Genomic DNA, 13543 nt, shown 5'->3' with positions numbered 1-13543 from the left:
AATGGGAAAATCTTTGGAGAACAAATATGAAATATATGGCGTCTTATAACATCAAGGGAAATATGTTAAAGATGCAGCATGGATGGTCCTTCACCCCCCTCAAGACTATTTAAGATGTACACAAATTTAGGTTCTAGGAAATCTCTGGGTGCTCCAGGCCTGGAGAGGTGGACAGAGAACCTCGTTTGGACTGCGATTCCCCTTCTAAGTCTTGGCTAAAGAGCATGTGCAGAGTGCTACTCCCTTGTTGGTGGAACAGCTGCATTGGGGCCCCAACTGGGTCGCACGGGGGTCATGGGGGCGATTCACTTCCAGGCCAATGAGCTGTAGCTTCGAAGGAGCTTTGGGCAGGTCCGTCTGCATGATGCCCCGAGTTCCTTCCAGTCCTTGGGGTCCTGGACGCAGGGAGGGCTAGAATCTAATGGGGGATTCTATTGTTAAACTAGTCAGACAATTTTATTTTGATAAGACAATGTCCTTGGCTGGCCACTTAGGTGTCCTCATCTGCATCCCAAAAGAATGAGCCAGGTTGCAGGAGCCGCAAGTAAGGGGTGGGAGCCTCCAGGATAATAGGTGGGACTTTCCTCCAGCCCCCCCCCCACCTAGCTGCCAGGTAGGAGAACAAGACCCTGAGAGTTGTGCAAGAGCTGAGCTGGAGACCCAGAGACCTGCTTGCTCTGTGCTGGAGCCAAAGCTGAGACTACGCAGGATGAGACCCTTCCTGCCCGCAGACTGTCTGGCCAGAGTGGTGCATGCTCTGGTTATCTCCTGCTTGGACTACTGCCATGCGCTCTACGTGGGGCTACCTTTGAAGGTGACTCGGAAACTACAACTAATCCAGAATCCGGCAGCCAGACTGGTGACTGGGAGTGGCCACCGAGACCACATAACACCAGTCTTGAAAGACCTACGTTGGCTCCCAGTACGTTTCTGAGCACAATTCAAAGTGTTGGTGCTGACCTTTAAAGCCCTAAAGGGCCTCGGTTCTGAAGGAGCATCTCCACCGGATCCAGCTCCGAGGGCCTTCTGGCGGTTCCCTCATTGCGAGAAGCAAAGCTACAGGGAACCAGGCAGAGGGCCTTCTTGGTGGTAGCGCCCACCCTGTGGAACTCCCTCCCATCAGATGTCAAAATGCTAAACAACTACCTGACATTCAGAAGACATCTTAAGGCAGCCCTGTTCAGGGAAGGTTTTAATGTGTGACATCTTAGTGTATTTTTGGTCTTTGTGGAAGCCGCCCAGAGTGGCTGGGGAGACCCAGCCAAATGGGCGGGGTACAAATAGTATTAATAATAATTAATAATAATTGAAAAGCAAGATCTCCTAGCAGGATGTTGATGCTGTGACCCCTCCATCCTACGCTCAGGCTGTATATATGTGTAAGTAATACCACCTCTAAGTATATCCCAAAGACACCAGACTCCGCTGATGTTCATTCCAAGGAAACCAAATGCTGGATATGTTGCCCTGAGGCCTGGAGTCCCTCCTCTATTGGAGAGCCTGGAACAAGACACAGGGAACTGGGCGGGGGGCGAAGTTTAAGGCTTCCCCAGCTCAGGAAGGGGGCAGGGGCTGGTTTCATTTATTTATCTGCTGCATTCATACTCCACCCTTTTCTCTTTCCCCCCAATATATTTTTATTAAAGCTTGAAAGGAGATATACAAAGATGAATACCAACTATAAAATATCTTTTTAGAATACAAAAGGTAAACAAACTGATTAAATAAAAACAAATACAAAGGAAGAAGAAGAAAGAGAGAGAGAAAGAGATAGAGAGAGAGAGAACGAGTGCTTCTGATTCTTCACCTATCGGCTGTAATGTATATAAAACGTTATTCAAAACATTTGCTCCATTTATAGCCCAACATTTTCTGCCCGGCGCTCAAGGTGCCCGGCATCATTCCCCCCCCCTTTCCCCCTCACAACAGCCCTGTGAGGTAGGCTGGGCTGAGAGGCAGCGACTGGCCCCCAATGTCACTGTGGAATAACTGGAACCCTGGTCTCTCCCAGGTCCTGCTCCAATGCTCTAACCACTGCGCCATCACTGCCTCTCCCTGAGAGAGAGGCTGGTCGAGTCCAGGGGCCTCTGTCTGTCTAGCGAGAGAACTTGCGCACGGCCCGGTAGCTGCCTGGGGGCGCCAGCTGCTGGGGGGTCTCCTGGGGCTCCTCTTCCTCCTCCTCTTCCGCCAGGTCATTGGCTGAGCCCCATCTCCTCTGCACTGGGTGGAGGGTCCTGGGCAGGAGGAGGCAGGCCAGCTTCCGGTTCCTGCTGCGCTCCCCCCGGATCGGGCTCAGCTCTGGGGAGACACCAGCAGACCCCCGGGGGGCACGCTTACACAGATGGCAGAGTTGGAAGGGACCGCCAAGGGTCATCTAGTCCAGCCCCACGTCCCTTCCCTCTCCCCACAGGTCCTTCCGCCAGACAACCTAGAAGCTCTGCGAAGGGGGCTGCAAGCGAGTCCCCTTTAGGGTCCCTCCCCCTTTCCCCTTTCCCACATGCAAACAAGGAGCAGAAAGGGACCTCTCCCCACATATCTATGGGACCGCCTCTCCTGGTCTGCCCCATGGAGGACCTTAAGGTCCATGAATAACCATAGTTTAGTGGTCCCAGGCCCTAAGGAAGTCAGACTATCCTCCAGCAGGGCCAGGGCCTTCTCAGTGATGGCTCCAACCTGGTGGTCTCATGCTCTGTCCCAGGAGACCAGGGCCCTGCAGGATTTAACCTCCTTCCGCAGGGCCTGTAAGACAGAGCTATTCCGCCTGGCTTTCAACTTGAACTTAGCCTGATCTTTTATTCCCCTTCCTTCCCTCCCCCTCTCCTTTTTATGAAGATTACTCACTCTGGATCCCACAGCTAATTCTCCCCTGGTCTCCTCGCTGGCCCAAGTAGGACCAGTTCAGCCAGCTAGCCCTGGGGATTACCTAATTGATTTTTGATTTTCATTGTTATTCATGTTTTTATACTGTATTTTATGCTGCTTTTATAATAAAGTGTTTTAAATTTGTTGTTAGCCGCCCTGAGCCTGGCTTTTGAACCGGGAAGGGCGGGGTATAAATAAAAAAAATATTATTATTATTATTAAGAACATTTGCAGAGCCTGACTGTCAGATGCCCCAGCGGGAAGGCAACAAGCAGGATCCGAACCCAAGAGCCACACTCTCCCCTCCTATAGTTTCCGGAAGCTGGGAAGCAGGAGCATCACGGTCTGCTCCTCTGTGAATATGCCCCACCCTCTTTCAGAGCCATCCAGGTCACTGGCCATCCCTGCTTCCTGTTGCAGGGAGTTCCGCAGTCTAACCAGGCGCTCCATGGCGAAGGACTTCCTTTGGCCCGTCCTGAACCTGCCCTCCCTGTGGAGGCACATGCAAAGGCCAGAAGGGGGGGGGGGTGTGCTGTTCTTACGGGGTGGGGTGGGGGCTCCCTCCGGGGTCTCCACGCAGAGGTAGTGCTTGGCCAGGCGGCCGCTGTAATCCCGGAGGTCCTGGTTGGCACCTGTGGGGCAACAGGGAGCTGAGGGGCCATCGGGGAGGAAGAAGCAGCCCCGAGGAGGGCTGACCCCTTTGGCAGGGAGGGAGGGGTGTGGATGATGGGGGGGGAGCATGTCTTTCTCACCGTGGGTCCAGATGAGCAACTCCATCAGCTGCCGGTGGCCGTGTAGGGCGGCAATGTGCAGGGGGGTGTAGCCCTGGTTGGGGGCAGAAGGAGGAAGAACAGGCTCTGAAGCACCCGACTCTGAAACCACCAGAAAAACCCGCTTTGCCCGGTGCCCCCTCGCCCTCTGGCACCAAGATGCCTGCACACAGCACGGAGACCCGCTATTTTATGGGGAGTGGGGGGGCGCCCCACCTGCCACCCAAACCCTCCCACCCCTGGGGTCTCCAGCAACCCTCCAGCAGCCTCTGCCCTGGGGGGCCTTGCCCACCCCCAAAGCGATGCACCCACAGGTCCAGCACATCTGAATACTCACCCCCTGTGTGTGTTCCAGGAGAAAAGGGGCAGGAGGGTGGAGGAAAAGGAAGGATGGATAGATAGATAAAATAATAAATAAAATAATTAAAATTAATAATAAAAATAATAATATTATACCCTGCCCATCTGGCTGGGTTTGTGCAACTGGTTGCGCAACTGTTGTGCCCCCCACCCTGCTCCCACTTGGACCCCCATGTTAAGGGAAGCAGCTCCACTCTGAAGCTGCGATTCCTGCCCTGGATGGTTCAGGACCCCCCCCCAAAAAAAAACACACCTATGGTGGTGCCCTTGTCTACTCACATGCTCCATGCAGAGGGGTCAGCATGGGAGGAGAAAAAAGGGGCCATTTAGGGGCACCCCCAACACCTCCTCTCTCCCCAGGATTCCGGGGGGGGGGAGCCCGCCTTGCTGCGCAGCCCCCTTCTCCCAGCCCTGCAAGGGACTCACCGCTCGCACGTTGACGTCGGCCCCGGCCCCCAGGAGGAGGGTCACCAGCTCCTCCTTGCCGTGCTTTGCTGCCCAGTGGAGGGCTGTCTGGGGGGAGAGAGCAGGGGGGTCACCAGGGGGGGAGCCTTCCTCTCTTCCTCCCCCCTCCCAGCAAGAAAAAAGGAGCCCCCCTCTGAACCTCCCAGGAACAGGAAAGGCAGAAGCTTGCTTCACATTCCCAGTCGCAATGGGAAGCCTCAGAAGAGCCTCTGGATCAGGCCCCGGGACCCTCTTCTCACAGGAGCCAAGCAGGGGTGTGGGGGGTCAGGTGGGACTGCTATGAGGAATTATGAAAAATGGAGCAAGACATTGGGTCAGAGATGAAAGCATTGCTTGACTGGGCTTGAGTCATTGACAATAATTTCTGATCAAATCCCACCAGCCTCTGCATCTCTGCCCATTTTCTCTGCCTGACAGGCATGTGTAAGCATTCTGAAACACAGACCAGTTGCTTCACATAAGATAAGGAGGTAGCTTTGATGTAGATTTTGTCAATCTTTAGGTAGATCTCAAGGGCCGGGAAGAGAGTTCACAAGGAGATGGTAAATACTATCTTTCCTTGCCTGTTCTTCCTCTCCTGTTTACTGCCTGTTTATGACCCCCGGGGTTTGCTAAATGCATTCCTCCTTGTTTCCTGTTTTATGTACGCATGCTCAAATTAGTTCTTTGTAGTTAAAAGGATTCCTCTGATCTGACTTTGTCCCAGTGGTAATTTTTTGAAATGCTCAGAGGAAATCTGATTGGTTCTTACAAACGCTGTGTAAGAGCTCTTTTGGACGAAGGAGTGGCTATTGGCCCTTCCTGCCAGAGTCTTGCTGGCCAAGCCTGGTGTGTATTTTATTAATCAGGGTCCAATCCTTCCTTTGCCTTTGGAACGCAGCACAGGGGCCAGTCGGGGAACCCCACAAGCAGTGCCCCCCTCCTGCAGAGCCCCCCTGCCTAGGAGCCCTTGAAAGCCCTCTGGCCCTCCGTGAATTTTGGCTGGGAGACCCGGAAGAGCAGCTCCCTGCCTTGCAGGCCTTTTCGGGGGCCTGGACTGACTCCAACTGCAAAAGCTGGGCTGGGCTGGGCTTGGGGTTTTTCTGCTGGGGGACAGTTGCTGTTTTGTATCTTTATTTTAGATATTACGATTTATGTGAAGATTGTTTAACTTGGTTGTGCACTTTTTGATATTTTATTTTTTGTTCATGACTACTTCTGCCATGTTTGTATTTCTGTCCCCGTCCCCCCATAAGCCGTCTTGAGCACAGTTCTAACTATGGAAAGGTGCAATGCAAATAAAATGATGCATGCATGTCACTTTGTGCCATATCGGTGGGTGGCCTACACTTAATCCAGTGGGAGGGAGTTCCATAGTTTAACTCCGCAATGTGAGATGAAGGATTCTGGGGAGGAGAAGGGGGCATTTAGGGGTAAGGGGAGGAAATTAGTAGTTGGGACCAAATACTTACGAACTGTGTCAGGTCAGGCAGCAGCAGCAGCAGCAGCAACCGTGGGAGAGAAACAGAGTCATTAACATCCCCACCCAGGGAGAACCTCCCCCCCCAACACAGACGGTGGGAGGCTGTAGGGTGTGGGGGGTCACAAGCAGAGAGCACCCCAAACAGAAAGAGGGGCAGTGTGCCAGGCAGGCGGGTGGCATTGGCGCTGGGTCTCAGAGACAGTGCCCATCAGGAGGACAGGCTGCCTGAGGCAGAAGGGACCCCCAGGGACCCCCCCCCGAGCTACGCCAAGACGACCTGACCCACTTGGGTCTAGACTTACCCCCTGAGCAGCGCGGGAGGAGAAGGGCCAGGCGGCAGATTTGGCAATGGGGGAGGGAAACAGAGAGAAGGGAGCGTTAGAGCCACGCGGTGCATCCTGAAGCCCTCTGAACATGTGCAGAGTGTCACACCCACAGCTGGCACTCATGCATCCGGGGCAGCAGTAGGGATCCCGCCCCCAGATGGCTGGGAGGTGGCACCAGGAGGGTGGGGGGCAGAAACATCGCAAGGGGACTTGGGTCCCCCCTCCCACAAAGGACCCCAAGAGGAGGAAGATGTGGAGGCCCAACATGACCCTGCCGGGAGCCACACGGCTTAGAATTAAAGCACAAAGCGCCCCCCCGTCTGCAATGGAGACCCCATTCCAAGTGGGAGCACCTGCCTGAACGGGGCCCTGTCTGCCAGGCTCACCCCCCCATGGGTCTTTCTAGCAGCCAATCTGGTGCTGAACCCTTTGCAGAGCAGAAGGCCCCCCGGCCTCGGCCCCCTTCCTGACCAGGTGAGACATGGTGGCTGGGGGGCAACTGACCCGATTCTGCACTCTCCAGGTGAGGGAGGGCTGGCTGGCAGATCCAGGACCGCCAGCAATGTCTAGGCAACACGATGACCATGTACATATGCAATAAACAATCTTTTATAGAATTCCTTCAGACCATAACATTGCTGACGTTCTCTTTGCAGCACAGGGGTTTGTTTGACTGCGGCTGCTTCTTTCTGAAGCTCCGTTTCCGTGGGCTCAGCCCCCCAAGAAGTCTTGGGCTCCCAAAGAAGAACATGAGAAGAGGCTGCAGGATCAGACCAGTGGCCCACCTGGTCCAGCATCCTCTTCTCCCAGGGCAATCTACCCGGAAGATAATTGTATTTGGAGGAGATAGCGCTTTAACATGGTTCCCTTCCTGCCTCTCTTTGCTTCCCCTCTCTGTCTCTTGTCCAGCTCTTTGATGGCTGAAGAACTGCCTTTTAGTGCCCTAATCTGTAAGAAGGGAAGGAAGTGATATTGCTGAGTACCTTCTTCTGATGTTAGACATTGTTTGAAGAAAGTAAGGCATTGAGAGAGGTGGCTAATGAATAATCTGTACATAGCTGGTAGCATGTAGGCAGTCGGGCAATTCATGCGGGCTAACAGGTTAGCTCTCTATAAATCGGAAGGTTTGGGTAGAGGTATTAGAAGCTCCTGCACGGACTGATCGATCGTAGACCCAAACTGAGGCTACCTGGGGGAGTCCCTTCGCCACTTCTTGAGGGCCTTCCAGTGGCAGATCAAAGTGCTTGCTTGGTAATGTATGCAATGCTTGCTGTTTAGAACAAAATCTTTAATCTTCTCACTCACTTGTGTTTGTCTGAATCTCATTTTAAAAGAACGGCCTTGCATGGGGCAAGACAGCCAGCCGGGCGCCCCTTGAGGGTTTGAGCCCCAGAGTGCAAGATCAAGGACAGCGTTCATACTCACCGAGGTGAAATCCTGGAAGCAGCAGCCGGAGCGTCACGGGAGGGAGAGAAAAGAGCGGCTCAAGTCAGCATGGGGAGGGTGGCAAGCGCGAGGGAGCCCCTTCAGATACAGGGCGACCCTAGAGGCGGACTGGGGTCTTTCCAATTGCAGCAGTGCCCTGTGCAAGGCCCAAACCCATTGACCCCTGACCCCTGCCTCTTCCCTTCTGCTCAATTCATTACGGCGGAGTTACAATGCCCTGCAGCGCCCCCCCCCCGGGCTCAGCACCCAGAGCAGGGGCACTGGCGGAGGAAGAGGTGTGCGGACGGAGCGCACCGCCCAGGCAGCACGATCCTGGCGGGGTGCCATTGCGGCTGCTTCCCTACCCACGCTGGGTGCCATGCCCCTATGGGGGGAACCACACCCCCAAGATGCATGCCACACCCTTATGGGCGGTGCGCCATGCCCCCAGGACACACACCATGCACCCAGGATGTGCACCAGCCCCGCCCCTAAATCCGCCTCGGCACCCCCATCCCCCCCAATCTAGCAGCAGGCCTTCCGTGGCAGAGGGATGCGATGCTGGATGCCCAGGGCAGTCCTGCCTCTTCCTTGCAGGCCTCTGGACTCTCCCAGGCAGGGAGAGCCGGCCGGCCTCATGTCTTGCTCTCTCGCTGGGCTCCCCCTCCCTTGGAACCAGCCTGGGCTGGCCAAGTCGGGCACCGGCTCCGAGGGGCCCAGCCGCTGGGCGATCTTACCTTCTTGGAGGCGAGGGTGGGGTCCTGCTGGAGCAGGTGACTGAGGGTGGCCACGTGGCCCCCGGCTGCCGCCTGCAGCCACTCCTTCTCCAGGGGCTCCAGCTGCAAGGAGAAAGACCCTCTCTCAGTCTCCCCACTGAGGCTCCTTTCTTAAGTTTTCTGCATGTTTTGACTGTGTTGCCTTTATGGATTTCATTGTCTTAATCCAATAGTCCCCCTTCTTGAGGATCTCCACCAGCCCCACGCAGAGTCCCCTGTCTTCTCCCCAGAAGCACCTGACCCCTTTCTGGCCCCATCACTCACCGCCACTGGGCTGGAGACCCCTGCGCCGTCGTCTGCGGCGTCTCGGTCCGACTGGGGCTGCAATGGGGAAAGAGAGGAGGGAATGGGGCACAGATGCTGAGTTGCCACCTCCCCACCCCAAAGAGAGCTCCCCTGCCCAGAGGTGCTGCCCCAGACGCGGGTGCCCTGCGCCCGCTCCCTGCGTGGAGGCAGACTCCCTGATCCGCCATGATCCTATTAACACGAGAAAGTGATTGCCGCCAGCGGCTAAGGAGCTTATGAGAGGGGCTGAGCTGGAAAGAGGCAGGCTGAAGGCCAGGGGGTGCTCAGTCGTGGTCCTGAGCACCATCCTGCCGGCCTGCCTGCCTGCCAGGTGCTTTCCCTCTCTCCAGGCTGGGACCTTGGCCCTTCCGTTCTCATACAGTGGCCAAACCAAGGGGTCACCTGCCAGCAGGACTTGAGCACAAGAGCAGCCCTCTCCCCTCCTGGAGTTTCCATGAGTATTTTGTCCCATGGAAGATGGAGCTGGCTTGTTTTCTCCTGTTCCCGAGGGCAGGACTTGAACCGACCAATTCAAATGCATGAAAGGAGATTCATGTTAAGCATTAGGAAGATGGCAAGAGCTGTTTGACAGTGGAATGGACTCCCTTGGAAGGTGGCGGACTCTCCTTCCTTGGAGGCTGTTACGGAAAAATCTAGGTGTGAGGCTGCTCAGTCCCCCAGCTGGTCGGGCAGAGCCCTTGGGTCCCTGCAGAATAAAGGAAGGATTCCAGCCACCAACTGGAGCAAATAGCTGTAGACCAAAGTTTATTGCGCAACCGGTTCAAGAAGGAATTTTGAACCCCGAGGATGGGGCGACAAGGACTTTTAAAAGTTTCCCACCATATCCCAGAATACAGTTTGTACAGCATCATTGCTACATCACTGACATGTCACAAAAGGGGAGGAGTAGACAGGGGTTACACTAGTTTTACCTTGGCAAACATGTCCAGACAAGTCCTTGGTACAGGATGAGCATAAGCAGACATGGCAGGGCAAGACTCAGGTATAAGATTACCATAGGCAAACACCTCTGAAGTCCCACCACTCCAAGTACAAGAGAACTTCCTTTGCATGTCTGGACCCCTTGGCAAGTCTGGGGATGGGATCAGGCTTTCCTTGGCCAACAACCAGCCCAGCAATTGTCACCTCTGGGCACTTCCTGGGGTAGGAGGTGTGTCTACATGTTTTCACGCTTGGGGAGGTGGCAGGGAAAAGAGTCATTTTTCCAAAGGCAAAATAATAGCGTTGAAATGGAGGAAACTGGCAAAGGAGTTGATTTTATACGATTGTTAAAGCTAGGTATCTTCCCTGAGCTGTCAAGTGGAAAGGATACATTCAGGCATAATATTTGTAACATTTAACAACTTTAAAGATGTGCCCCTCCCCCTTAATTTCCATAACAAGGTTTTTCAGCAGAAGGTGGAGGGCCGCCTCACATGGATGCTTTAGTTGAGATTCCTGCATTGCAGGGGGTGGGACTAAATGACCCTTGGGGTCCCTTCCAACTCTACCATTTATAGTTTGGGGTCTTTGGCAACAGGCAACCTCTGATTTAGTGTCTTGGCAGAGCAAGCGGCCAGCCTCACCCCACAGTTCTGAGGCAAGCCCACCGCAGCTCCTTCCTGAGGGCTAGAAGGACCTGTGGTAGGAATTTAATGGTCTTAGATATATGGCAACGTTCATAACCACATGTACATATATCAGCACAGGAAAGCCAACCTGGAACCATTTTGATTCCTAAACTGAGCAAATGTTTCTCTGCATGGTCAAAATGGAAAAGTCTCCCCATTGTCTCTTTCCTCACAAATCCTGTCTTAAGGACACATTTAAGATACAAGGTGTGAGCCTGTGACCTGGCCCAGGAAATAAGTATTTTACCACTACAAAAGAATGGTCAGGCTCCCCAGGAAAGGTGGGGTGTATCTGAGGGGTGGTCTTAGGTTACACCCCTTCTGTGATGAATGCATAATGTTTCTGGGGGTGGTCTTGATCTACAGAATGGGAATTTCAAAAGTCTTTATAAGCCCTTGCACAGCATTTTTTGGGGTCCTCCTCCTCTCGAGTGTGTGAGGAGAGCACCCTGTTGCAACAGCTTAATAAAGATCAGGCTTACTAGCTGCTTTGCTTCTCAATATTCTCTGGTTGGCCTCTGTTATTTTCTCCTACCAATAGGGAACCTACTTAAGGACTCTATATGGGCTCTTGGATACCCCATAAGGGAAAAGGGCATATTTTTATTTACAACAGACCAGAGGCCCCAGGAAACCTACCGCTGCCCCATCTTCGCAGACAGTGACCAGGATCTGCGGGGCTGACATGTCTCGCCGGCACGGAGTCCCACAGCAACTGGACGGCTGGAGAGATGTCCCGCTGGGGGCTGGTCTTCTGTGCCCCCTCCCACTTTGGAGCAGTCGCCACAGTAAGACGATTCTCCTGCAAAACAAAACAGCTTTTCTAGCAAGACCCTCTTAGCTGTCCCCTGGCACAAATTTCCTATGCAGTTAAGACCCCCGGCTCTCCTCCCTGTATTGACAAACATTTATTTCAATACTTCATTTGTGGATTATGGGGATTTCTACCTAATCAGGGTGTTCTACAAAACAAAACAAACAAACAAACAAACGAATTGTGCCTGAATGTGGCATCTGGGAACTCAAGGTCCTTAGACCGCTGATGTGGGTGTTCATCTGTTTTTAGTCTATGGCTGCTTTAACTTTCTAAAAGTTTTATTTTTTTGTTTTTTGTCCCCCCTCCCCTATTGATAATTTGATCATTTTCTTGTGAACTGCTTTGAGCTTTTCTTTTCCAACTGAGCATTGTACAGACTTTACCAGCTAAATAAAATATAGAAAGAAGGCTGAGAGGGTTCACAAGTGCACGTGTGAATCAGGCGCCATGGATTAAGCACCATGGATGGGATAATCAGAAGGGGGGGGAGAGAAGGAAGTCGCCCCCTTCAGTGCAGCATCCTGTTTTTGTCAGCAGCGGATGAGGAGGGCAGGGGCCATTGGCCAGCACAGCTCAGTTGCAAAGCATCCATCTCTGCTTGCAGGCGGCCTGGGACTCAACCCCCAATGGCGGCATCTCCAGGGAGGGCGGGGGGGGGGACCCCTGCCTGCCACCCCCCACTGCCAGTCATTAGACAAAGGACTGACTTGCTACAAGGCAGCGTTTTATGTTCCCGTTGCTTCGCCCCTTTACTCAGAATAATGAGGACTAGAATCTTTGCTTGCTTTGGGGGGAATGAGTCATAGTAGACCCAATGCTTTGCAAGCAGGAGTTTCAGTCATTTCCAGGCAGGGCGGGGGTAGAAGCCCCTCTGGAGAGGTGGGGGATGCCCTCTGGACTTGGCACCAGGCAGCCAGTTTCCTTTCCTTGCACTGGGGGGGGGAGGTGAGGGAGCGAGCCCCTTCCCCACTACCCCACGTGCTCCAGCCCAGGCCGGCAGCTCCCGGACCCCGTTCACCGCCCCTAATGCCGCTCTGGGGCGGAGCGCACAAGACGCAGCCAGGCAGGCAGGCAGGGCGCTCGCCCCGTCCATCTCCGCGTGCCAAGCCCCCCTCGCCGCGCTGCTCTCCCGTCGGCAGGCTCGGCAGGCAGCTGTTCGCCGCCGGAGGAGGAGCGGGTCCGCCGCTTGGCTCCCTGCCGGATCCATTTGCCTTCTCTCCGGATATGAAGAAGAGTAACGCACCCGCTTAAGGCGGCGCCCGGGAAGGTCCCTCCGTCGAGGGGCACCAGGAGGATGGCGGGGTGGCGGCGGCGGCGACTTCCCGGCCCTTTTCCCCGCCCGTCGGGGCGCTTCCCGGAGGAGCGTCACTCCGGAGCGGCGCATCCGCCCCAGGACCCAGCAGGCGGCGCTTCCAAACTCCCGGGAGCCTCCTCCTCCTCCTCCCGGTGCCGCCGGTTGCGAAATCCCGAATCCCGACGGCCTCCAGGGCGGGAGGAGAGCGCGCGCGAGAGGCCTTTCCGTTCCCGGTCTCCCTTCCGTCCGCTCGGACGGGCGCAAAGGCTCCCCGGCCTGGAGAGGTTGGGACGGGGCTAGAGGGGACAACCCAGCACACCCCACCCGCGAAGGGCGGGACGAGGAGAAAGTGTCCGCTTGAACCCAGCGCATTCCCGGGCACCGTCCGGCTACGAAAGTGCCGGTGTCGCTGCCCCGAGGAGATCCCAGTAGAAGGACGGCGCAGGAGAGCCAACGCGCCTGAAGGGCTTCTAAAGCGCACGCGGGGGGGGGACCCTGAGCCGGAAGGAAAGCTCCCCCCCCCGACCCGGTTGCATGTGCCTTGGGTGGACGAGGACATGGAAGCAGAGTCCTACACGCCCTGGGGTTACACAGAGGGGGGCATCACTGGGCGAGGGGAGGAACGCCACAAGGCAAGAGAAAAGGAAACTGCCCAGATACCCAGTTGAAAGCGCTGGCCTATTAAGTGCCGTTTAGTCTAGGGGGGAGGTGGGGGGGGGCATGAGCCAGGAATGACGGGAGCATAGCTGTCAACTTTCAGATTTGAAAATAAGGGACCAGCAGCCTCCCCTGTCCCGGGGACAGTCTAGGGGATATCTAACAATCCTGGATAGCAGCGGGAAAGAGCGCTGGAATAAGGGAATTTCCCGCAAAAAAGGGAAGGCTGACAGCTATGGATGGGAGCCATAGTCCACCAAGATCTGCAGGCTCAGAAGTTTGTAAAATTATGCAAGACAGTATCGAGAAGTTTTCTTGCCTCTCTCCTAACACTAGAACTCCTGAGCGTCCAGTGAAGCTGAAGGGTGGAAGATTCGGGCGGATGAAAAGAAGTCCTTCCTGCAGTCCATAAA

General features: G+C 54.8%; 1 protein-coding gene across 2 annotated transcripts; it reads right to left on the bottom strand.

The window, feature by feature from the left end:
• Window positions 1–1612: 1612 nt before the first annotated feature.
• LOC309373084 (uncharacterized protein) lies at window positions 1613–13109 on the bottom strand. Of its 2 annotated transcripts, XM_081917306.1 has the most exons (8): window positions 8711–8737; window positions 8408–8509; window positions 6222–7682; window positions 5785–5911; window positions 4419–4505; window positions 3615–3687; window positions 3405–3494; window positions 1613–2298 (listed from the first exon to the last, which is right to left on the bottom strand). In XM_081917306.1, exons 4-8 carry the CDS (start codon window positions 5809–5811, stop codon window positions 2096–2098), a joined length of 480 nt encoding a protein of 159 aa, XP_081773432.1. In that variant the 5' UTR covers window positions 5812–5911; window positions 6222–7682; window positions 8408–8509; window positions 8711–8737; the 3' UTR covers window positions 1613–2095. The 2 variants fall into 2 exon arrangements, with proteins under 2 accessions (XP_081773432.1, XP_081773431.1); XM_081917305.1 differs by lacking the exons at window positions 1613–2298; window positions 3405–3494; window positions 3615–3687; window positions 4419–4505; window positions 5785–5911 and adding exons at window positions 11002–11164; window positions 12423–13109 and having other exon boundaries at window positions 5988–7682; window positions 8711–8767.
• Between the last annotated feature and the right edge of the window lie 434 nt (window positions 13110–13543).

Source organism: Podarcis melisellensis (genome assembly GCF_964234715.1).
Source record: "Podarcis melisellensis genome assembly, chromosome: 6".
Lineage (NCBI taxonomy): Eukaryota > Metazoa > Chordata > Lepidosauria > Squamata > Lacertidae > Podarcis > Podarcis melisellensis.
The sequence above is the reverse complement of the archived record's forward strand: the minus strand, read 5'-3'. Positions and strand labels throughout refer to the sequence as shown.

Excerpts from the sequence above, each read along its gene's own strand:
- LOC309373084 (XM_081917305.1), bottom strand. The coding sequence starts at position 12,845 with ATGCGCTGGGTTCAAGCGGACACTTTCTCCTCGTCCCGCCCTTCGCGG. Across the intron at positions 11,165-12,422 it reads CCGGGCGCCGCCTTAAGCGG|GAGAATCGTCTTACTGTGGC; the intron begins GTGCGTTACTCT and ends TTTGTTTTGCAG. Across the intron at positions 8,768-11,001 it reads TCTGCGAAGATGGGGCAGCG|CCCCAGTCGGACCGAGACGC; the intron begins GTAGGTTTCCTG and ends TCCCCATTGCAG.